Source organism: Ursus maritimus, unplaced genomic scaffold (assembly GCF_017311325.1).
Source record: "Ursus maritimus isolate PB19 unplaced genomic scaffold, ASM1731132v1 scaffold_15, whole genome shotgun sequence".
Lineage (NCBI taxonomy): Eukaryota > Metazoa > Chordata > Mammalia > Carnivora > Ursidae > Ursus > Ursus maritimus.
The window spans coordinates 1,176,747-1,202,920 of record NW_024423897.1 but is presented as its reverse complement, the minus strand read 5'-3'; the positions used below and the strand labels follow the sequence as shown (position 1 = coordinate 1,202,920).

General features: G+C 39.2%; 1 protein-coding gene across 1 annotated transcript in view; it reads left to right on the top strand.

Annotated features, from left to right (window-relative positions):
- SIMC1 (SUMO interacting motifs containing 1) overlaps nucleotides 1-26,174 on the top strand; it is a 44,045-nt gene that overhangs the window by 10,737 nt on the left and 7,134 nt on the right. The window contains exons 3-6 of the mRNA XM_008692694.2: nucleotides 5,691-5,843; nucleotides 7,664-7,792; nucleotides 19,763-19,919; nucleotides 20,025-20,109. Of these exons, the coding sequence (XP_008690916.2) occupies nucleotides 5,691-5,843; nucleotides 7,664-7,792; nucleotides 19,763-19,919; nucleotides 20,025-20,109 (524 nt within the window). The remainder of the gene's footprint in view (nucleotides 1-5,690; nucleotides 5,844-7,663; nucleotides 7,793-19,762; nucleotides 19,920-20,024; nucleotides 20,110-26,174) is intronic.

Below are 26,174 nucleotides of genomic sequence, written 5' to 3'. Positions count from 1 at the left end.
TCACTCAGTAGTGTAACAGGGATACATATTAAAACAACAGATGATTCTAAAAGAAAATCTCTCTGTACCAGCTGTGTGTCAGGCACTGCAGCCTTCATGGTTTTTCTCAAGACCATCTGATGTCCTTTGGTGTATTTCAGAATTGTCCAGACAGCCTCAGGAGACCCAAGGGGATACCTTAACTTGTGTAAAAGTTTTCACAGCTTTTATAAACCTCAATTTATTTCCATCTCCCTGAGTAACTCAAGATAACTCTCATTTGTCACTACTAGTTTCTGAGAAGAAATATATGATAATAGGTCACATGGTAACAATACAGTACAAAATCACTCATTTATGGAACATAAGAAGTAGGAAGATTGGTAGGAGAAGAAAGGGAAGAAGAAAGGGGGGAGGGGTAAACAGAAGGGGGAATGAACCATGGGGGGGGGGAATGGGATAGGCTGGTGATGGGTAGTAAGGAGGGCACGTATTGCATGGAGCACTGGGTGTTATTTGCAAGTAATGAATCATGGAACTTTACATCAAAATTTAGGGATGTACTGTATGGTGACTAACATAATATAATAAAAAATTATTATAAAAAAATGGTAGCTGGCAAGCATGTATTCTTTTTGTAGAATCAGGGCAAGAGAGAGCTTCTGGAAGCTTCAGAGCAGGGAGATAACCATATCCTTATATCAGTGGGAGAAAATGTGATTTCTAGGGTGGTGATCTCAGGCTGGAATTTTCCTCCTGGAACTGCAACCTTGCTTTTTTGGAAATGGTTCTCACCAGACTAAGGTACAGCATCCTTTTTTTACCAGCATCATTGGAACTCTTGCATTCATATTTACATTCCCATATGTTCTTGCATGTTTGTTAAAAATAGTTTTCTATGGGCCAGTATGGGATAGTAACTATTATAACTGCTTTAATAAAAAAGGAGAAAGCTTCATATTGTTTTGAGCATCAGCCAGCTTCCCCACTTAGTTTGCATGGCCGTATTCATTTTCCTAGATGTGGCATTTTATGTAGCTTAAATGTTAATTATTGTAGGACAGAAAATCAGTAAGTAGAGAATCTACAAAGAGCACAGGATAGCATAGTTGGGTTTTAAATAGAAAAATAACAATTTAATTAATGAGAGCGACTCTAGCAACCATTCCGCTTTGTGAGTGTAGGCATTGGATTGAGGGTAGACGGGAGAATCAGACCTACTTGATCCAGTCATGTCAGTTGCTTTCATTTCAACTTCGTACCATGCAGAGTGTTTTGGTTTAAGGTTTAAAGATAGGCATTTGTGGCTTGGAGGCCAGATAATGTATTTCAAACAACCAGGCTCCCAAGGTTATTCACACAGCACGAGTCTCACAAACAACATTCCTCAGCCTGCCTGTGTACGTGCAGGTACAGATAGTCTGTTATGTGGGACAAGTCACAAAAACATCTATCCATACAGAACAGGTACATATATCTTTTTGATTAGTGTTTTCATTTTCTTTAAATACTTAGTGGGATTGCTGGATCGTAATGGTATTTCTATTTTTAAATTTTGAGGAACCTCCATTCTGTTTCCCCAGTGGTTGTACCAATTTACATTCTCAGCAGTGCATGAGGATTCCCTTTTCTCCACGTCCTCACCAGCATTTGTTATTACTTGTCTCAAAGATGGGAGTTTTTAAAAAGAGGGAGAGACAACAAGTCAATCTCTGTATTACCCTTTCTTATGGGACTTACTTTTTTTTAACTGTGCATACAAAGAGTAAACTAGTTCTATAAAATTTAAGAAATACATTCGTTCCCAAGTCCGCTCACCTGCATTTTCCTTTCCCGCAAGAGTAATCACTTTACTCTTTTAAGTCATTTTTTGGATATTTACCTGTATATGACTAAATAACATGCTTGTGTTGCTAATTCTTGATTTTTCATGATTAGCTATTATTTGTTGACTTTCCATATGAAGGATAAGAAGTTAGCTCTTTTTCCTCCCCCTCTCCTCCCTGACACACATATTTCCCAGCCCCCATACTATTAATTGATTTATATCATAATTTTCTTCAGATCAATATTCCATGTTTCTATTTTTAGGACTGTGTATGCTAGTCAGAGTTGAGCCAAGTACTGAACTATGATTACGTTTCCTTTCATTCACACCTTTATGTTTCCTTAGAGTTAATAATTGCCTTATTTTTAGTTCCCCTGTATTCTTTGTGCATATTGGAGGTCAACCCCAAATTCTCTGTTTGGTCTAAATGTCCCCTCAAGATGTTTGTGTGCAGTGGGTAGTCTTCTTTGGTCTGGATTGGTTGTTCTGTTTGCCACTTATTATCATAAAGGTGAGAATTTCCTTTACCTATTTCCAAAGTTGGATCTTCTGTTTGTCCTATATCTTCTCATTCTTGGTTTACTCCCTCATTTTGATGGATCAGTCTCCAGTAGCTTCTTAGAAATGAAAGTGGGAAGTAAAATTTTTGAGATCTTATATGTCTGAAAATATTTATCTTCCCATATGTTGATTGATAACAGTATAAGTATTTAGATTAGAAATAACTTTTCTACAGAACATTGAAGGAAATCTTCCATTTTCTTCTAGCTTCCACAATGGCTGTTAAGAAGCCGTAAGTTACTTTGATTACTGATTCTTTGTATATGCCCTAATTTTTTCCTCTGAAAATTGTTAGAATCCTCTTTTTTGCCCAGTATGCTTATTGTAAATCTTTATTCATCCATTGTTCTGGGAATTGAGTCTAGAAATATCCTTTTTTCCTGAAAATAGAGTTTTTATTTCTGTTACTATGTTTTTAATTTCTAAGGGCTTGTCCCCCTTTGTTTCTAAATATTCCTTTTTAAAATTAATAAATATTATTCTGTTCTTGTTTTCTTCTTTCATGGATTCATACATTCTCATATCCTTGATCATACTAATGATGGCTTTTGTTTTTATTTATTCTCTGCATAGTCTTATTTTCTCCCAAGTTGCTTTTTTTAGGGGGAGGGGAGAGTTGGTTTTAGTTATTTTGGTCTTCATCTCTCTATCTCTCATAGTAGAATATTTCCATAAATGTCTGGTAAACCTTGGTGGTCTAGCCAAGTTTAAGGGTGACAGAGTGAACTGCTCATGGACGCTCTGAGCACATGGGAGGACTTGCCATTTCTGTACTTCCCTGTAGGTGGAACTGACTGCCCGTTTCTTAGAAAGTACCTTGTCAGTGTCTTCAGGTCTTTCCTCTTGGGCTGGATGGGTTTTTCAGAGAAGACTTCCAGCTTCCTACATAAAGGGTAAAGACTGGGATGCCAGGTTTTTGGAAGACAAGTGTGGGAAAATAGCAAGGGTCTCTGTTAAGCATGCATATGTTCACTTCGTGCCACTGTTATGCTTTGATGCCCTTGCCTCCCAGCTGTGCCTGGTATCCTAGTCCAGAAACCCTCTGTTTTCTCTTTCCACAATGTTAACCTGTAGTTTAGAGTCTAAAATTTTCTTAAAGAGCTTACAAACCATTACACTTATTTTCCCTTATATCCTTTCACTCTCCTTCAGAGAAGCTCTGCACTGCCATTTGCACAGCTTATTGAAGATTCTTTTTTTTTTTTTTTGGTAGATTGGATTAAATAGGATTGCTCTTCTCTATTGCTGGTTTAGGATTCAGCTTTCTCAATTCTACAAAGTCAGTTAAAATCCATCCCTTTGCTAAAGTCATAGATTAACCCCAAAGATACAGACGTAGTGAAGAGAAGGGCCATATGCACCCCAATGTTCATAGCAGCATTGTCCACAATAGCCAAATCGTGGAAAGAACCAAGATGCCCTTCAACAGATGACTGGATTAAGAAGATGTGGTCCATATATACAATGGAATATTACTCATCCATCAAAAAGAACGATTTCTCAACATTTGCAGCAACATGGACAGGACTGGAGGAGATTATGCTAAGTGAAATAAGTCAAGCAGAGAAAGACAATTATCATATGGTTTCACTCATTTATGGAACATAAGAAGTAGGAAGATCGGTAGGAGAAGAAAGGGAAGAAGAAAGGGGGGGTAAACAGAAGGAGGAATGAAGCATGAGAGACTGTGGACTCTGGGAAACAAACTGAGGGCTTCAGAGGGGAGGGGGGTGGGGGACTGGGATAGGCCGGTGATGGGTATTAAGGAGGGCACGTATTGCATGGTGCACTGGGTGTTATATTGCAAGTAATGAATCATGGAACTTTACATCAAAAACTAGGGATGTACTGTATGGTGACTAACATAATATAATAAAAAATTATTATAAAAATAAAATAAAAACACCAAAAAAAAAAGAATCATCCTTAAACATTGGGGAGGGTATGTGTTGTGGTAAGCACTGGGTGTTGTATAAGACTGACGAATCACAGACCTGTACCCCAAATAATACATTGCATGTTAATTTAAAAAAATGAAAATTAAAAAAAAAAAAAAGAATCATCGTTAAAGGGGCACCTGGGTGGCAAGGTGGTTAAGCGTCAGACTCTTGATTTTCAGCAAAGGTCATGATCTCAGGGTTGTGAGATTGAGCCCCACAACAGGCTCCATGCTAGGCATGGAGCCTGCTTAAGATTCTTTCTCTCCCCCTCCTTTTGCCCCCCCACCTCTCTCCCTCTCTTAAAAAAAAAAGCATGACATACTTACCTTATCTAGTTAATTGGTTACTTTTGATTTTGTAATGAGCATCTCTTAACCCACCCCCCAAATCAAAGGCTGGGACCTTAACAATTACCTGCATCTAATCATACGTCCATCCCCCTATCACCTACTTTTGTACCTTCCTGCACCCCAAGTGATCAACATTCTGTATGTTCATCATTTCCTTTCTGTTTTTATGTAGTTTTATTATAACTAAATGTGTTCCCATAAAGTATACGTTTATATTTTAGTTCCTTTCAGCTGTATATTAAAATATATCATGCTATACATAATCTGTTGGGACCTTTATTTTTCATTTTATATTATAGAGTACAAAGGTTTGTCCATACTCTTACTTATCACTGTAGCTTACTCATTTTCACTACTATGTAATATTCTATTTTGTGATTATACTTCATTTCCCTTCCATCTTCTAAAATTTCACTGTTGTTGTCTCCCCTCCTTTTCTCCTCTTCCTTGTGGATTTTTAAAAGAATTATTTACTCTAGCATCAGTGGGATTTTAGGAGGGAACAAAATTAGAAGTGTGTATTAAATCCACCATTTTTACCTGGGTTACCTAAGTGATCATCAAAAGTAATTTTGACTATGTGAGATATTTTTACCTTACTGACTTTTGGGGCCTTTACCCTGCATAAAGTATGACTCCACTGCACATACTCTAAACCTCAGTTATTAGCATTAGTAGATGACACCTAATCATAGAAAGCCAGGAAGGATCTCTGTGGTCATCCAGTCTGACTTTCCATCTGCTCAATTCAAGTTCCTAATCAGGAAGCCACAGATAGTACTCTTTGACCCCAGAGGTACCTTTCAATAACAACTCAGAAAAATGTCAATATTTCATTAGCTTTTGTAACCTTAATGCAATTAAATGTAGGGTTTCCATTAGACTTGTTTAAATATTGACAATCACCTAAGAACCCTCTTTGTTGCCTTTGAAATCTAGGGGCCTCAGAGACCAGGTTAAGGCTGCAGTTTTGAGGACCATACAATAAGACACAAGTTTAAAATTTTTTTTCTTATCTTTTTTCCATTGCAGGGATGTCATCAAGTGGTTGGTCAGAGTAGTAACTGAAGACGGATTAACTCAGCCCCCAAATGGGAATCAAACCTCTTCAGGAACAGGAATCTTGAAGGCCAGCAGTAGCCATCCTTCTCCCCAGCCCAGCCTGACAAGGAACACCAGTCAGCTGTAAGGGGCAGGCACAAGTTGTCTTTCCCAGGGCTGTTGGGATTTATTGCTTTAGAGAACAGCAGCATTCCTAATAGAAGTTTCCACAAAATTAACAAGCCCTTGTAATATAGGCTGATTCTTACTAAAGACTATCTTAGTTCAGCTGCAGGCTAAATTCTAATGTCAAAGTTAAACAAAAGCAGATGCTTTCCCTTTCAGATGAATAGGACTTCACTAAGTGAACGTAAGTTTGCAAAGTTGAAGTGAAACAAAAGCTAGGATATTCCATTTCCTGTATTCCAAGAGACAGTACAGGGTCACAGCTACTCATCACTTCAGCTGACCACTGATGGAAGAGAAGGAGTCATGGATAGTGGGTGTCCCAGCAGCCTCTAGTCCTCAAGGACCTTCGTGTCTCTCCTCCAGTCCTGGGAGAAGAATAGCAGTTTAACCCACAGATTCCAACACGTTATAACAGCAATGGCTCAGACCAGGGAGGGCCCTGTTACCTCAGACCACACTGAAAAGAGAGTCCTAGCATTTCTTTTATGGGGTTAGAGTGGTTTTGGCATTTTCTGAGAGATGCCAGGATTTCAGGATCCAGAACTGTCCTTGCACAAGTAACCTCCTATTCCTTGTCAGTCATATTGTTAAAAGCCAGTCACACTTGATACTTCAAATACAGCATTTGTGCCTAAATTCACAACACTATTTTATAATCTAGTTGCACCAATCCGATTTTCATATAAGGCCTATGGGTTTTAACTGATTTAAGAGACAATCTTGTATCTAAAGGGAGAATGTTTAGAACAATAAAGCATTTGCTTGACAGAGTGGGGGAGGCCCTAGGGTATGCTTATCCTACATCCCAAGTATATAGACCCAAGAGAGAGGCAGACACTATTTCTTCAATGGAAGAAAACCTTTATTAAAATCTAAATTATCACTATTACTTATTATAAGTAAATATTGCTAGAAATAAAAATAAAGCCCTCTAAAAGTCAATTTATCGTGATGTTAACAACAGGCACTACCATTTACCATTAATGAGTGTGCATCTGCCAAGTACGTTACACGGCACTCACAACTTGATGAAGTAAGTGGTGTTATTCCCCCTGTTTTAGAGATGAGAAGACTGGGCTCAGAGCAGTTTAGTAATTTGTCAAAAGTTGACCAGTTTGTCATCGCAGAGCCAGAATCGGATGCCAAAGCCCCTGGGCCACGTATTGTGTTACTGACTGCAGATTTTCTGAAAACAGCCCTTTCTTCCATCACAAATAATAATGCATGTTAAAAAAGGCTGACTTCAGGCCAGGCCCATCTTTCTGAGGGGTAGCCTAGATTCTTTCTGCCACATCAGCCTGGCTTTCTCCCACATTTAGGTCTGAGACTGAACTTAGTAAAAGATAATTGTAAAGGAACCAGTGACAGGAAAACCATATGGTAAATATGTATTTTTTCATGTATCAAAGAAATTCGAATAACTGATAGTCATTCTGGACCTGTTTTTTCATCTGGAAAATAAAGAAGTTATAGGTTAGATGATCCTTAAAGTTCTCTAGATCCTTAAGATCAGATGTTTCTATTTTTGAGTTTAAAAGTAGCTTGCTTTTACAGCTCAACCACGGGTTCTGAGAGGTTCAGATAGTATGATCTGGCAAGAGGGATTCAGATAGGTGAAATTGCTAAATAAAAGTATGCCGATGGCTTGAGTAGTTCTCTCTGACCTGGTATGTGCTTTACAAGATCCTTTAGTACACAGGTGGGGAGCTCCCAGCCAGCCGGGTGGCTCCTTGCCAGATTCTCCCACTCACCTGTGTTCTATGTTCTGGACACAGGATTGTGTGTCAGCTGCAAAGGATGCTGTCCATAGCCGTAGAAGTAGACAGGACCCCCACGTGCAGCTCCAATAAAATTGCCGAGATGATGTTTGGGTTTGTGCTGGACATTCCTGAGAGGAGTCAGAGGTGAGTCTTAGTTTTGTTTCTGTTTTATGTTTTGGGAACAGAATTTCTTTTTCTTTTTCTTTTCTTTCTTTTTTTTTTTTTAGGTTTTATTTATTTATTTTAGAGAAAGAATGAACGGGGAGGGGGGGTTGTGGAGGGGTGGGCAGGGGCAGAGGGAGAGGGACTCAAGCAGACTCTGCACTAAGTGCAGAGCCCAACCTGGGGCTTGATCCCACAACCCCGAGATCACGACCTAAGCCGAAACCAAGAGTTGGATACCCAACTGACTGCACTACCCAGGTGTCCCTGGGCACAGAATTTCAAAAGAAAATTCCAAACAGTAGTTAAATTGGGAAAAAAAGAGGTGGAGAGATAGTTCCTGTCTCTTTAACCTTTTGAAAAACAGAGGTTCTCAACAAATTATTTGCAACTAAGGCATAATTTCTTGAAACAGGCAAGATTCCATAACTGGAGCCTACAGTTTCTTACTTGATTCATTTGGCTAAAAACTTTATCATCCCTCAAGTTTCAGCTTTACCCTGATCCTCAACCATAGAGCCTGATATAAATGTTCACTAAAGGCTTAATGGGTGAATGAAATCGACATGTCCGATATCAGGGGAAGAAGAGGTGAGCCAAGAATGAAAACAGTTGGACCTGTAGAATAAATCCGATAGTAAGAATAAGGAACTCAATTCCTCTAAGCATGAATTAGTAAAGTATTACCTTAGGAGATAAAGAAATGGAGTTCTTGGCTGGGACCAATGATTCCTCCTTGTATTCAGTAATTTTAGAATCTAGAGGAAAAAAATAAGTGATTGAATATGAATTCATGAATAGTTGTTAGCACAGGAAATAACTATGAGAGAGTCTTTGTACAATAGTGACCCTATTATCTCTATCAGCTCTATGTCTGTCTTCTCATGCCCATCCCCTAAACTTCCAGTTGGCAGCCAAGACTATTATACGGTTCAGGTTCCTCTGTTAAAAGAAAATGTCAAATCAAATAGTACTGTGATCGAGATTTAATGAAAATACCCCACTAAGATTAAGAAAAACATTTATTGGGTCCCTGCAATGTGCCTGTCATTGTCACATTAACTCTCATATTTTCATTGAAACTATGATGTTAATTTAACAAATGAGAAAAATACTCAAAATAGTGAAGTGATTAATCCAAGTTTGCACAGCTAATTATATTCATAATCCAAATTTAAAACCAGGACTTTCTAATCCCAAATTCGTTATTCAAAGGAGGCAGTATATTATAGTGGTCAGACCAAAAGAGGTGTACATAAATGTCATGCTTGCTGTGTCACTTTGTCAGGAGTATTTCATTTGGGTCCAAATCCCATACCATTCCTTCAAACCCAGATTCTTATGAACGGTGGGAAATCTAAGGAACGGGTAACTGTAAGCACATTTAGACTTAACACTGACAAAAATAGTTTGAATGCAGTCTGACCCTACTTTAAAACTCAGAAGGAGCAAAGTGGTAAGCACCCAAATTACACTAGTGTATACTTTATATAGCCTTTACCTTGGTTTATTTAACTTTTCTTTAAAGTTTAGGTATAATTTACATGCAATTAAATTGTATAACTAATTTAGATTAGTATTCTATGGATTTTGATAAATGCATAACCCATGTGACCTATCACTTTCCAGTGGCTCATTGATAGTATCTAGAAATCCTGCAGCCTTGCTAAATTCACTTATATCTACTAGGAATTTTTTGTGGTTTTCTTAGGATTTTCTACATACGCAGTCATATTGTCTGCAAATAAAAATAGTTTAACATCTTCCTTTCCAATCTATATGCCTTCTGCTTTTCTGTCCTGTCTTATTATATGGGCTAGTAATCCAATAGAATGCTGGAGAGGTGATCATAGCAGACATCCTCGCTTTATTCCTGGCCTAGGGGGGCATTCAGTCTTTGACCACTAAGTGTAATGGTAACTGTAGACATTTCATAGGGGTCCTCTGTCGGATTGAGGAAGCTTCCTTCTATTTCTAGTTTATTGAGTGGAGTGTTTTTATGAAGAATAAGTATTAATATTTGTGAAATATAAGTTCTGTACCTATTGAGATAATCGTAGTTTTTCTCCTTTATTCCGCTGATGTGATGAATTACATTGATTAATTTCCTAATGTTAAATCAGCCTTCCATTCCTGGAATAAAAAAATTGTACTTGGTTGTGATATGTTACCCTTTTTGTGTATTGACAGATTCCACTTACAGTATTTTGTTAAGGGCTTTCGCATCTGTGTTTACAGAGATATTGATCTGTAATTTCATTTTCTTATAATGTTCAACTTCACCCATATTTAAAGAAATATAAATTAAAACTACAGTGAAATGCCATTTCTCACCATCTAAATAGTAAAAATTTTGAAATATAATAAGTACGTTCCATTAGAGAGGTTTTAAGAAAGCAGATACACATTGCTGGTGGGAATGCAAGATGGTACAAACCTATCAGGAATTTTGCAGTATGTAACAAAACTAAATGTACATTTACCTCTTGACCCAACAATCTCACTTCTAGGAATTTTCCCTGCAGACACCCTTCTAACAGTATGAAAATATGATATGTAAGATATTCACTACAGCATTGTTTGTAATTGTAAAATACTAGAGACAACCCAAATGCCCATACATAGGGCAGTGGTTGAATACCTATAGTACATCTGCACAATCGAGTATTATGCAGCTGTAAAAAAATAAAAATTAAAAATAGGAGCAAAATTTCTGAGCTGATTTCCAAAATATATTGTTAAGTTAAAAAAGCAAAATACAAAAGAGTATGCATAGTAAATATATGTATCTTTTTGTAAGAAAAGAGAAATTTAAAAAGGTACATAATTATGATTTTTTGTCAAAAAAGAAACAAAGTTAAGATAAACGGCAGACTAATCAAACTGCTTACGTCCAAGGGGTGGCTGGGAATGGGTTGGAAAGGAGAAAAGGTACTGGGCCAGAGCGGTAATGGTGGTAATGGTTGTAGTGTTGGTGGCATAATACTTCCAAGTATACTTCTTTGTACAGTTACAACTTTTAGGCTTTGGGAACCATATTAGTGTTTATATTCTCAAAAAAGGAAAATGAATCAACAAGGGAATTGAAAGAGATATCAGTATGGGAGGGCCTAACATGGAATATAGACACAAATTAACCTGTGTTTTAATAAATAACAAAGCTGGGTGAGGGAAGGAATATAAGGGAGAACAAGCCCGAGTAACTTTATTTTCGGTTTTTATTTTTAAATAATTATGGATTCATAGGAGGCTGCAAAAACTAATACAGAGAGATCCTATGTACCCTTCACCCTATTTTCCCCGGTGATTATATCTTACATAACTATAGTACAATATCACTAACAGGAAATTAACATTGGTACAATCCATAGAACATATACAGATTTCACCCATTTTATATGCACTCATTTGTGTGCAGTGTGATCACATGTGTAGATTCATACAACTACCAGCACAATCCAGATGTACAGAACTGTTCCATCACCACAAGGATCCCTTTCCTTTTATGGCCACACCATCCATCTTCCCCAATCCCTGGCAACCACTAATCTGTCCAAGTAACTTAAAGCACAGTATTTGGACTAAGTATTCTCAGGCTAAAGAGAAGATGAACTGTATATAAATATTGAACTATAGTTAGTAGATTTCTTTTTCACAGAGGTATGAGTTAACAATTCAAAAACTATCTTATGTGTATTCTAGCATTAAGCAGATAAATGTATTGTGGATAATGAGAGCCAAGTTTCTCACTGTCAGAGAAGAGAGTTACACATATGAAAAGGAGAAAGGATAGAAGGAACCCTGTGGTGCTGGATTGGAATTGGAGGTATCAATATGAACTCGTGGTTTCTAATAAATATAGATAGATAAAGGAACAGATACAGATGTGTGAGGGTGGAGTGTATGTGTGTATTCATATATCTTTTTCCTACCACTATCACTGAGAGAGTGTAGAAATAATTACACCTTAGTAGCAGTAAGCTCACCTTGTACCCAGATCTTTGTTTCTAAATACCAATTTACACTAAAAGGAACCAGAGTTCCTTGAAGAAAAGGATAATTGCACAGCTGAGGTAGGAAAAAGTACAAGATGAACCTGGAACATCTTGTGCCAGAAGTAAAGAAATGTTCAAAGAATGTTCAGAACATGTCAAGTTAAAGGGCTTCCTAACCAAATCTGGGATAATTTGAGCATCAAAATAAATATTGACAGTAAAAGACTATTAAATAAAATAAGAATCTACAGTTCTAATACTGACGAGAAGGAAGGAAGAGAAGTGACGTTCTTCCTTACAGTTGAAGGCCAACTAATAAATGTAAGAAGAAACAGTGAGTTAGGAAAAAATGCTATTTGATAACCATCATTATAGTTAAGTCATATATGAGTGGATATTAAAATGGCAAAAGTTTGTGGAATACCAAGGTATTTTCATAATTTCAATGTATATTGCCACAAGATACTCATTAATAATGGGGAAAAGAATAACTTTATAGTCAAGGCACTACCTTAGTCACTAAGTGTTCAAAGTTAACACCAACAATGAGACAGGTTGGCATCATATGCCTTTTGATATGATGCACTGAGAAAAACAAAATATAATTCTTGCAGTACTCTTGCCCAAAAATGTATAACTTCAATTTAATTGTGGAGAAATATCAGACAAATCCCAAATGAGAAATATTCTATGAAAAAAAACTGACCTGCACTTTTTAATAATGTCAGTGTCATGAAAGACAAAGTAAAGTTTAGGAACTGTCCCAGATCAAAGGACTTACAAAAACAGACAACTGAATGCAAATGTGTAATCTGTGAATTTTCTTTTGCTATAAATAGCATTATGAGGACAACAAAAAAATCTGATTAAAGACTGTGGATAATAAAACAGTATTGTAGTAAAACTAATTTCCTGGTTTTGATCATTGTATCTGGTTATTTAAGAGAATGTCCTTGTTTTTAGGAATTATACACTGAAGTATTTAGGGTTAAATGGGCATCATGTCTACAATTTACTCTCAAATAGTTCAGAGAAAAAAATTGAAAGAGACAGAAAGATAAAGAAGATGTGATAAGCATTTGGTGAAAAGTATTAAGGGTATTTGGGAATTCTTTGTATTATTCTTGCAACTCTTCTGTGAGTCAAATAAAAAGTTAAAGATTTTTAGAAAAAGGTATGTTTATTGTAAATATCATATAGTCTGGGTTTTTTTAGTCAGCTGACAATCCCTACCTTTTAATGGGAGTTATTTATTTCATTTACATTTAATCGTTGGTTTTATATGTATCATCTTGCTATTTGTTTCCTGTGTGTCTTTTGTCCTTTGTTCATTTTTACCTCTTTTTCTGCCTTCTTTTGGATTACGTATTTTCTATTATTCCATTTTATCTCTCCTATTGGCTCTTAGCTTTTTTTAATTAAAATTTTATTTTGACATAATTCTATATTTGCATTAGTTATAAGGACTAATGCAGAGAGACCCCATGTACTCTTTACACAGTTTCCCCAGTGATAACATTGCAAAACTATAGTGCAATATCACAACCAGGATATTGAGACTGATACGGGCCAAGATACAGAGCATTTTCATCACCACGAGGATTATTCACATGGCCATTTTGTAGCCATACACACTTCCCCCCTCCACCCCACCCCTTCTTAACCCCTGAAAACTAAACTGTTCTCCATTTTTATGCTTTTGTCATTTCAAGAATTTTTTTAAGTTTTTATTTGTTTATTTGGGAGAGAGAGAGAGCACAAACAGGGTGAGGAGCAGAAGAAAAACCAGACTTCCCGCTGAGCAGGAGCCATATGTGGGGCTCGATCCCGGGATCCATTCAGGTCGTTATGTGTATCAATAGTTAATCCCTTTTTATTACTGAATAGTATTCCATGGTGGGAATGTACCATGGATTTTTTTTTAACCATTACCCAAAGGATATCTGTTGTTTACAGTTTGGGACTATGATGAATAAAGCTGCTATAAATATTCATATACAAATTTTCATGTGAACCTAAGTCTTCGTGTCTCTGGAATAAATACAAAGGAGTACAATTTTTGCATCATATGTTAGTTGCACATTTAGTTTTTAAGAAACTACCAAACTGGCTCTACTATTTTATATTCCCACCAACAACATATGTGTGATCCTGGCCGGCATTTGGTGTTGCCGCTGTTTTTTATTCTAGCCATTCTGATAGGGGTGTGGTAATATCTCATGATTTTCATTTTAATTTTTCTAATGGGTATTGAATTTGAACATCTTTTCGTGTGTTTATTGCCGTCTATATAACTCCTTACTGAAATGTCTTTTTTTCATTTTCTAAATGGATTGTTTGCTTTTTTACTGTTGAGTTTTGAGAATCTTTCTGTATTCTAGATACTACATTTTTGTCAGACCTGTGGTTTGCAAATATTTTCTCCCATTTTGTAGTTTGTCTTTTCATCCTCCAAACAAGGTCTTTCACAGAGCAAAAGTTTTAAATGTTGATAAAATACAACTTATCAACTTTCCTTTTATGGATAATATTTTTGTGCCAAGATTCCTTGGGATTGTTTACACAGATGTGTGTCACCATGTCATCTGCAAATAAGGACAGTTTTATTTCTCCCTTTCTGGAATCTTTATGCCTTTTATTTCCTTTTCTTGTCTTACTGCACTGGCTAGAACTTCCACAACTATGTTGAGTAGCAGTGGTAAAAGCAGACATCTTTGCCTTTGTTAATGATCTAGGGGAAAGCATTCAGTTCATTAAGTAATTATTGATTAAAATATAAGTTCATCATTAATAATGATGCTGGCTGTTGGGCTTTTTGTTGATGTTCATTAACAAGTTGAAGAAGTTCCCTTTTACTCCTAGTTTTTGTTATGAGTAGGTATTGAATTTGATCAAATACTTTTCAGCAAATGTTTTCTTTTTAATGGTTTTTCTTAGAATTACAATATGCATCCTTAACTTACCATAGTCTGCCTTGAATTAATATTAAATCACTTAACATATAATGTAAGAATCTTAAAACTGTATTTCTATTTACCCTGCTCTCATCCTTCGTGCTTTATTGTCATACATTTTACTTTTACATAGGTATAAACTCCAGAATGAAGTCATATTTTTGTTTTAAACACTTAGTTTTTAAAATAAATTTAAGAGATGATGTGGGGAGGGTTTTTTATATTTACACACCGTGATACTGTGATTTATAATAAGAAATATATATTTGGTCTTCATCCCAAACCCTTGGAATTTCCTAAGTGAGGAGAGATAAAGGTATCTTTTACTATGTTAATGAGGTGACTTTTGGAATGCCCCTAGGGTAAGAATGGGAGCTGGTTGGGGGTTGGGGAAACTGTGTCCCAACCTCCCAACCATTCCCCACCACCACCACCCCATCCTCACCTACAGGATGGGGAAAGGGGCTGGGGATTGAGTTTAATTACAAATGGTCAGTGATTTAATCCATCCCACCTATCTAATGAAGCCTCCGTGAAGGGCTCAGAAAGCTTACAGGGTGGTGAACACAGGGAGATACCAGGAGAATGACAGCCCAGAGACCTTGGAAGCTTCATCCCTTCCCACATACCTTGCCCTATGCATCTCTTCCATCTACTGTCCCTGAGTTACATCCTTTTATGAGAAACTGGTAAACTAGTAAGTAAATTATTTTTTTTAGTTTTGTGAGCCGTTCTAGCAAATTAATTGAACCTGAGGAGGGAGACCTGGGAACCTCTGATCTACAGCCAGTCATTCAGAAACACAGATGACAGTCTGGACATGAGAGTGGCATCTGAAGTGAGGGTGGAGGGAGTCTCCTGGGACCAAGCCCCTAACCTGTGGGATCTGATGCTATCTTCAGGTAGACAGTACCAGAACTGAGTTAATTGCTTGGTAGTATTACCAAAAAAAAAAAAAAACATACATGGGACCCACACAGTTGCCATTTCTGGTGTTCCTTCTTTCTTGAAGATTCAAGTTCCATTTGGTGTCATTTCTCATCCACCCAAAGAGCTTACTTTTTATTTTTTGTAGTGTAGGTCTACTTTTAATAAATTCTCTCAGCTTTTATCTGGAAATGTTTTTATGGCACCTTCATTTAGGAATGGTGTTCTCACTTGATGTAAATTCAAGGTTGATAGGTGTTTTTTTCTTTATTTATTTTAAAGATGTTCCATTTTCTCCTGGCTTGCTAATGAGAAGTTATTAGAATATCTTACTGTTGCTCCCCTATATGTCATGTGTCTTTTTTCTCTGGCTGCTTTATTTTTGATTTTCAGCAATTTGATCATGATACCTATGTGTAGTTTTCTTTACATTTACCCTGCTTGGGGTTTATTGAGTTTCTTAAATCTGTGAGTTGATATTTTTCATCAAATTTTGAAACATTTTAGCCATAATTTTTTTGCCCCAAACTCTTATCTTATTTCGGGGATTCAAGTACATGTATGTTGGATTGCTTGACACTGTTCCACAGATCACTAAGGTTCTGATGTTTTCTATTGGTGTTTTGCTTTGTTTTGTCTTGATTTTTTTTTTTTTCTCTATTTCAGTCTTCAGGATTCCTGACCTTTTCTTTCGCAGTGCCCAATGTGCTGTTAAGCCTGTCAAGTGGTCTTTTTTTTTTTTTCCCCCATTTCAGGTGTTGTATTTTTCAGATCTGGAGTTTCCATTTGGTTCATTTTTATAGTTTTCGGTTTCTCTGCTGATTGGTAGTCCCCACCTAGTCACTCATCTTGGTCTGTTGGTTCGTTGGTTACTCTTGAACGTATTTATAATAGCTGTTCTAAAGGCCTTGTCTACTAATGCCAGCATCTCTGGATGTTGTTTGTTCATTTCTCTGGACATTTTGCTCCTGGTTATGGGTCATATTTTCCTGCTTTTTCCCTTGGCTAGTAATTTTTTGCTGTATGCTGGATGTTATAAATGCTGTGTTGTTGAAGGTCTGAAATTTGCTGCCTGTTTTTTTAAAAAGTATTGAGTTTTCACAGACCTGTACCCCTGAAACAAAGAATACATTATATGTTAATTATATATATATATACACACACACATATATATATATATATATTTTTTTTTTTAATAAAATGCACCATGGTGCTTGAGGAGAAAAAAAAAGGGGGGGGAGAAAGAAAAAAGGAAAGAAAAAGAAAAAACAAAGAGTATTGAGTTTTATTCTGGCAGACAATGGATTTTCTGGCAGATTAGCTTTTTCCTGTTGAGGCTTGTTTCTAAGACTTGTAAGGGTGGTTCTAAAGCAGCCCTTATTGAAGGGCTTAGTCTTGAGGCTTAGTCCTTTTGGGGTCTCAGCTGAAGGCCCAAGCTGTTCAGTGAGGTTTCTGCACTCTGGCTCATTGAAACCCCAGGGTCTCTCAGCAGCAGGAGATCTCTGGAATCTGCACTCAGCTCACAGCCCTCCAGTTGCTTTTCTCTCTCGGGCTTTCGAGCTTCTTCCTGCACATGTGCCAAGGGCCTCTTACCACACATTTCTTGAGCTCCTCCTCCTGCAACACAAATTCCAGCCACCTCAGCTGTCCTGACCATCAGTCTCTTTTTGCTCTGCCCAAAAAGCCCACTGCTTTCTGTTTGGGACCCACACTTTCCTCTGCCTTAGGAAGTACCCCCCATAAGAAATCTGGGATAAATGTGGGGTTTGCCATTTTTGTTTCCCTTCTTTTAAGAGTAACAATACTTTGAAGCAGCTTGTCCAATGCCTGAAAATGATTATTGCATATATTTCTCCAGTTTTATAGTTGTTTGTGACAGGAGGGTGAATCCAATACCAGGTATTCTATGAATCTGGTTGTTAGCCTTCCTCTATATCTTGTTTTTGAAATTCAATTTTGAATTGCTATAGATTTTGTACCTCCATTTCCTACTATGGCCAATGCATTAAAATTACCTTTTTGTCCTTTGTATATCTCTGAGTTTGACACTTGTGAATTATAAAACCAAGACAAACACGGGTCCTGGAAACAAAATTAGAAGAGAAAATACAGTTTGAAATAAAAGGTTATTGAATAGAAAAACCATCCTGTGAGAGAAATAGGCCAAATACAGAGTAGAAATTAGACTTTTTTTTTTTTTAAGATTTTATTTGTTTATTTGGGAGAGAGCAAGAGCATACAAGTAGGAGGAGAGGGAGAGAATCTCAAGCAGACTCCTCACTGATCATGGAGCCTGATGCAGGGCTCGATCCCACAACCCATGAGATCATGACCTGAGCCGAAACCAAGAGTTGGATGTTTAACCTACTGAGCCACACATGTGCCCCTGGAAATTGGACTTTAAAAAGAATTTGGGGAATATCTTGCAAATGTAATCATTTGGAGTTCCTTACATCAAAGAAGGAAATTTTGTGGGGTACCTGGGTGGCTCAGTCGGTTAAGTATCTGACTCTTGATCTCAGTCCAGGTTTTGATCTTGGGGTTGTGCGTTCAAGTTCTATAAAAAAAAAAAAAGAAGAAGAAGAAAATTTGTCAGAGAAGGTATGTGGTGTTTTTCGAATCATTAAAGAAATAAAATGGATTTTCACAAATACTGTAGACTTTTTAAAACTTTTGAATAGTAAGAGGGAAAGGTTAAAAATATTCATTTTGCTTGATAAACTTTGCTTTTCTATAAATAATATATATGCCTGGTGCAAAAGAAAAGGGAAAGGGAGAAAAGAAAGTAAAAATGAGTAGATACTTTATGATTTATCATTTTTATAAATGGCAGTGGCACAAAGAACCCCCTATTTTTCCAGATGTTGCAAATCTACAAAGGGGGAAAATGTTGTAGGAGAAAAACTTCTTGGATCAGGGCTAGCTGTATTCCTAATTGCTGTACCTCCTTACGTGCTCACACGCTGTGTGCTTCCAGAACTGCTATGACCCACAGACCTGACAAGAACTGCCAAACAGACCTTTAAGCTAACACCTTTGGGCAGTCCTGATATGCACCCTGTGCATCTGAGATTTATAACATAATTTGGAAGTTGACATTGCTTTTAGAACAATGAGCTTGAGGGCCACCGGGGTGGCTCAGTCGGTTAGGCATCTGACTCTCGATCTCAGCTCAGGTGTTGACCTTGTGGCTGGGGCAGGGTGGGGGTTCAATGCTGGGCATGAGCCCACTCCAAGAAAACGATAAATAAGATGAGCTTGATTAACCTTCCCAAAGCACAGCTGCAGTTTTGTAGCTCCCCTCTCAGATTCTGGATATGCCGTAGCCCACCTTTGCTGGTCAAGTCCTGCACTGGGTAAAGTGACAAAGTCAAGGGCAAGTGTCCCTCTGGGACTCTCAAGTCCTAGACTTGAAATTTAAGAAGCTGCAATGCCCACAGCTGTGTATTTTTTACTTCTTTCTTTTTGTCCAGGTTTTTCCCCTCTGGTGGAATGCCTCCTGCCTTGAGCCATTTTCCTCCTCTTAGACCACTGTCCCGTGCCTCCTTCTCCGTTAGAAGGCCACTTCTAGTCCCCTGAACAAATGTACTCTCTCCTGCGCGTATCTCTGGAGCACCACAGGCAGCCCGCGTACACGTGCACTGGCCCTGCACTTTATTTCGGTTCCCGTTGAGTACCTTTTGCTTCTGGTCAGCAGTCAGCTTTTTGAGCTTTTTTTTTCTTTTATTTATCTTATATTCTTTCCTGTGCCAGCCAGTGTCTGGCACATTGTGGACATTTAGAAATATTTGTTCCGAGTATTAATTCTCTTATAATATGAAGTTAATCTTTTCAATGTATCCTAACTTTTCTTTATCAAACATCAAAGACTTTTCCCTCCTTCTGGAAGTTGTTAATTCATGAACAAACCCATCTCTGCCCCGTTCACAAGCTTTGTGATTTTGTAGGCCTCTATCCTATTCCTTCTTAGCCATCTCTGTTTTAGGGCAAAGGTTAGAGCTTTCAGGGGGAATTGTGGTATATGTGCCTGGAAGTGATAGTGGTGATGATTAACCCTCCTTCTCTTCTCCACGCAGGGAGATGTTCTTTACTACCATGGAAAGCCACCTTCTGCGCTGCAAAGTGTTAGAAATCATATTCCTCCACAGCTGCGAGACGCCCACCCGCCTGCCTTTGTCTCTGGCCCAGGCCCTCTACTTTCTGAACAATTCCACATCACTGCTCAAGTGTCAGGTACATGATTCCCTGCCTCAGTCAGGCCTTGAACACCTTTCCCCTCACCCTTGAGCATGTAACGGAAGAAGGCACCTCCTACCAACTGCTTTCACTTCTCCGCAGTCGGATAAAACCCAGTGGCAGACGTGGGACGAACTGGTTGAGCACCTGCAGTTCCTGTTATCCAGTTACCAGCATGTGCTAAGAGGTAAGCAGCGCTCGTTCACAAATAAGATTGTGTGCGAGTCTCACGGTGGCCGTTGTTATGAATCGAAGTTACGTGGGGGATTCTAATTTGTTAGCCGAAGTAAAGCATCGTTCCTTGGTTATAACTATAAGGAGCAAGGAATGACATCCTTGGAATCACGGCTATAGAACAGAGGAGCTCGCAGGTTTTTGTTATGGCAGATAATACAGTGGTCCTTGCACTTATTAGGTTGTACAGGTAAGCAGCAGCCATCCTACCAGAAGAAGTATTCTGGGATGACCTGATTAGCCCCGGCATCTTACCCTGTCTGTCACTCAAAGTCTTTGTTGGGTCATTTGCTCATTGACTGTAGACGTTGTAAACATCCGTCAGTAGGATGCAAACCCAGAGCAAATCAGGGCAACATAAAAGCTTACATCATGCAGGAGTTGTTAGGCGCTCTATAGTCTGTGAAAGGACTTTACTCAAGTCCCAGGCGAAGCCGGTGATCAAGGAGGATCCAGGAGAGTTAGACTAATTAATGCTGAGGAAGCGAGTATTGATGAGGGTAATAAAGGAACAGCTGCTTCAAATGAGAATGATTTTATTAGCCAAAGATTAACGAGGCCCTTGTTCCCAATTACTGACATAATTATTAATTCCAAAAGGAAAGACAGTAACTTTTTTTTACAGATTTATTTATTTATTTATTTATTTGAGAGAGCGAGGGAGAGCACTTGCATGTGAGCAGGGGAGGGAGCAGTGGGCGAGGGAGAGAATCTCCGGCACACTCCCTGCTGAGCACAGAGGCCAAAGTGGGGCTTGATCCCATGAGTCAGAGCTGAAACCAAGAGTCAGGTGCTTAACCAACTGAGCCACCCAAAAGATAGTAACTTTTTAGGGGAGAAAACATATTTCTCTTAATGTGATGCCCTGAGAAGGACACGTCATCACTTACGTAGTGTTCTTGCCAAAAATCCGTGACCTGAATCTAATCACAAGGAAGCATCAGACAAATTCACACGGAAAGACCTTTTACAAAATCATTGGCTTGTACTCTTGAAAAGTGCCACTGTCTTAAAAACAAAGTCAGACCAAGAAACTGTTCCAGATTGGCAAGAAACTAAAGCACATTAATACTAAATGCAAAACATGATCCTGGATGGGCTCTTGAACCAGGGAAAAGAAGCTATGAAGTATGTTATTGGGATGAATGGTGAAATTTAAATGGATTAAATAATAGTATTATACTAATATTAAATTTCCTATTTTTGATAACAATCCTGGCTTATGAAGATAATTGTCCTCAGTCTTAAGAAATCCAGAGTGAAGTATTGAGGGATAGAAGGGCACAATGTTCAACTTATTCTCAAACAGTGAGGAGGGATAGTACATATTTATATGTAACTGTATGTAAATATATACATTTATATATAATACACATTTTATATTTACTTGCCGTGATCATGTTGAGGTTGAATTTAGCTCAGTAATGGCACTGGGGAAGGTACGATAGCCCTTATACCCTCTCAGGCCTGGAACTGAGGAAACTATTGTAGACAAATGTAAAAAACAGTACTGAATTTAAGACAGAAGGTCTGAGTTTGAATCCCAACTCCACCACTTACTCTGCTAACTTTATGTCTCTAAACCTCATTTTCTTCTATGGAATGGGGATGGTAATATAGAACTTTTCAAGACTGATTGTTAATAGACGTGAGAAAAAATAGTGAGTACGCAGTCAATGTTAGTTGAATCTCAGCCTGCCTATTTGCCCAGCCGGGAGTAGGCTGCAAGATGTTCATGTTTCAGGCTCTTGTAACTAAAACTTCAAAGTGCATTGTCAAGGCCATGACATTTGTGGTTGTGTAGTTTGTGTGTTTTTTAGCACCCTCAAAAAAGGGTACATGTCCTTCTCAGAACAAAGGCCCAGAGGCAAATTCCATGTTGTACTTGGCCTCATCAGGGTTTACATAATTGTTCTTTTGGAGATCAAGCAGAAAGTTTAATATTAAAGCAGCCAGGTTTTATTTAAAGTTCACCTTTAACACTCCTTGTTTACTTCGTTTTTGCTTCCCAGGGAATACAGCTGGGCCTTGGGCAATAGTGACTTAAGATGGACATGAGATCCACTTTCATTCCAGAATATTTTTATGCTTCCAACAAGGGAGAGGGAAGCCTTAGACCAGTGTATATGGACCAAGAATAAATGGGGTGTGTTCCAGGGCCATTTTATCCTTAACATTCTCTCTACTTTCTTTGGAGACCAAGAGTTAAGAAGGAGAAAAAATATTTAGAACCAATAGTTTGGAAACTATGTCCTCCAAAGAAGACAGCTAAATGGTACCCTGAAATGGTCAGTGTCCTTGTCAGTGGGCTTTTTACTCTGAGGGCTCCTTAGTCCTCTCTGCCCTCTGCAAGTGGTCTGCAGACATTGTGGAGGGCGTTTGGGGTCAGCCTGAGCTGTCCAGCTCCACGGGCAGAGGAGGAAGGCAAGAGGTTGGGGAGCCCAAGCTTGTCCTTTGTTGAGGGGAACATCTTAGCATGGGGGAAGAGAAGAAGGAAGGCTGGGTAAATTCATACACCCTGGCATATATAATCTGGGGAAGGTGAGTATCATCCCCTCTTTACAGCTGGGGAAGCAAAGGCTGAGAGAAAAGTAAGTACAGAGCCAGATTCAAACTTAGGTCTGTTGCCAAAGTCTGTGTGCAATCAAAACACGCTGGAAGGAATTACTGTTCTATGAAATCACTGGGTGAGATTAGAAGGTGAGATTTTAAGGAATTTCCAACTCCCTGTTTTCTAAACTCTCTGTACATGATTAAATTACTTTTGTGCAAACCCTTGACCTTGGGGAAGGTATATCCTGAAGCCCCATCCTTCATAAATACTTCCAAAGAAGGCAGAGCAGCCCCATGGAGGCACAGATGCTGGGCTGCCAGGTCAGCTCGCATCCTCTGGCTGAGAGAACCGATCCCACCATACCCCAGTTCCACAGCCATGCAGCTCAAGTTGGGGCCTCAGCAGATTGCAAATCGCTTTATGCCAATGAGCTTTCCTGATACTTGTGAATTGTTAATACCTCTTATTTTGAAATTATGAGTGCTAGGAATTTAAATAGACAGTACTTAAAGGAAGAAAAACACCTGCTTTTCCTGAATTTTACTTGGCTAGACAATTTAGGCAGGATGGCCCACAGAAGTCAGACCTCAGTTCATTCTGAGGAGAGACACAGGGAGCCTTCCTGTAAGGAGCCCTGTCCAGAGAGGAGAGAAAAGCAGACACAGGCAAGTTCAGGTCAATTCATATATTTATTCAGGCAACAAATATTTACAAAATGCCTTCTGTCTGCCTGGCTCGTTGGGAAAACTTCAGGGAGTAAGACCAACATGGCCCCTGCCCTCACAGAGCTTACTGTGAAGAGATTGACCCTAAACAAATAATCACATAAACAACATATAATTACAAGTAAAATAAATTCTCTGAAGGAAAGGAGAAGTGCACGAAATAGGAGCACCTAATCTAGTTTTGGAGGGACCCGCAAAGGCCTCCCTGAGGAAGTGGTACTTCAGCTGAGGTAAGAAGTACTTGGGGGACACCTGGGTGGCTCAGTCCATTAAGTGTCTGCCTTTCACTCGGGTCATGACCTTGGGGTCCTGGGAAGGAGCCCGATGTCAGGCTCCCTGCTCAGTGGGGAGTCTGCTTCTCCCTCTCCCTCTGCCCCTCACCCCCACCCCCTAATCATGCTCTCTTTCTCTCAAATAAATAAATAAAATCTAAACAAAACAAAACAAAACACCAGGACTGGTGTTAGCCAGGCAAATAGGGCAGTTTTCCAGAAAAATTAAAAATAGCATGTCCAAGGGCCCTAAGGCAAGAAGTTGTTTAGTGAGTCCAAGGAACATAGAACAAGCTAGTCAGACTGGAATGTAGAAAGGTAGAGAGCAAGGGGAGAATAGCACAAGATGAGACTAGAATAGTAGATGGATAGGGCATGAAGGGCCTTCTGGGCCATGTTAAGAAATGTCAACTTGATTCCAAGAGTGAAGAGAAGCCCTCAGAGCATAAGGTTGCTCTGCCCGAGGTGTGGCAGGTAGTTTGGTGGAGGACCAGAGCGGTCCCAGGAGGGGTCCTGGTGGCAAGGGGGTGGGTTTTGCAGCGGGGAAGGCAGTGGATGGGACAGAAGCACTTTGAAGATCAGTTTGTCGGGGCTTGGGTGACTGAGTCTGAAGTATGGCTCCAGGGTTCTGCCGTCGCTGACACGGACATAAATGGAGAGAGATCTGCAGAGAAGACAAAAAGCACAGTGTGACTGTTGGGTTGGAGATTCCTAGAGTGTTGATGATGATGATGATGATGATGATGATAAAATAATAATAGTTACCCTAGGGGGTGCCTGGGTGGCTCAGTCAGTTGAGCGTCTTACTCTTGGTTTCTGCCCAGGTCATGATCTCAGAGTTGTGAGATCAAGCCCCGAGTTGGGCTCTGCGCTCAGCATGGAATCCGCTTGAGATTCTCTCTCTCCCTCTCCCACGCCCCCTCTCCGCCTCTCCCTGCTCTAAATAAATAAATTAATTAATAAGTTAATAAATAGGGGCACCTGGGTGGCTCAGTCGTTAAGCGTCTGCCTTCGGCTCAGGTCATGATCCCAGCGTTCTGGGATCGAGCCCTGCATCCGGCTCCCTGCTCAGCAGGAGGCCTGCTTCTCCCTCTCCCACTCCCCCTGCTTGTGTTCCCTCTCTTGCTGCCTCTCTCTCTGTCAAACAAAGAAAGAAAATCTTTAAAAATAATTAATTAATTAGTAACTTTAAAATAATAATAGTTACCCCTAGTAACCTGATCCAGGAACCTAATAACAATACTGTGAGCCAGAACATCTTGCATAAGGTGGTATGCTAAACCCTTTACATAAATCGCCTCACACAGTATTCCCACAGCCTCTGATGTAAGACCTCTCATGCCTACCGAAGCATAAAATCCGAGGCCTTGCCAGCTGGACCAGAATGGCTCAAGTCCACTGGCCAAGAGTTCCTCCCCCTTGAACAGTGCTTGGATGGGAACTGCCAACATTTGCCTCTTCGAATGTCCTGTATTACTTTAATGAACTCCAAAATCTTCTTGCTCCCACCCCAAGTCTTCCCTATTCCCCTGTTCTTTCCATTCCTTCAAAATCATTTTCATAGTTTTCAGAGTAGCATATACCTGATGAAAACTACATTTTACTAAAAGACTTTTGTCCCCCTACAACCATTCTCCACCAGTAGCAGAGTAAAATAGAGCACATTACCTGGCTAAAAACCCTCCAGATGCTTCCATTTGCTCTCAAAGGCCAAACTCCACATTGTTCTGTGGCCCAGCCTACCTTCCAGTCTCTACTACGGCTTTCCCTTACCACCCAGATTTTATCTCTGGTTCTCAAAACAAGCTTTTTCCTGCCTCAGGGCATTTACACTTGCTGTTCTCACTACCTGAACTGCTTTTCCCCTAGACCTTTGCACAACTGCCTCCTTCTCATCCTTCAGGACTCAGCTAAGAGGGCCTGACTAGAGTGGACTGCTTCCCTCATCCCCCCAGTGCCACTGTTTATCATGGCATCCGATTTATTTCTGTGATTGTACTCGCCAAAACTGGAATTGTTTCTGTTGGCTGGTTTACTGTTAGGTTTCCTGCAACTAGAATGTCAGTCCACGGGGGCTGGGCCCACATCTCTAATTCCACTGTCTCGCCAGAGATTAGCCCACTTCCAGTTGCATCGTCGGTGCTCACTGGAATCTGTGTTGATTGAATGTTGAAAGGGCCCTGATAGGACATCTCAAGGCAGCTTTGCTCCCTGTTTCCTTTTTAGACACGCTGTAGTGTGTTTGTTGTACTTTTTTTCTCTTCACAGTTAGGCCCAGTGCTATAAATTTAGAGGGAATTTACCTGAAGGTTGAAGAAAAACATTTTGAGCATATTAGTTGAAAATGTAACCTAATCCATTGCTTAAAAACAAGTTTATTCTGGGGCGCCTGGGTGGCACAGCGGTTAAGCGTCTGCCTTCGGCTCAGGGCGTGATCCCGGCGTGATGGGATCGAGCCCCACGTCAG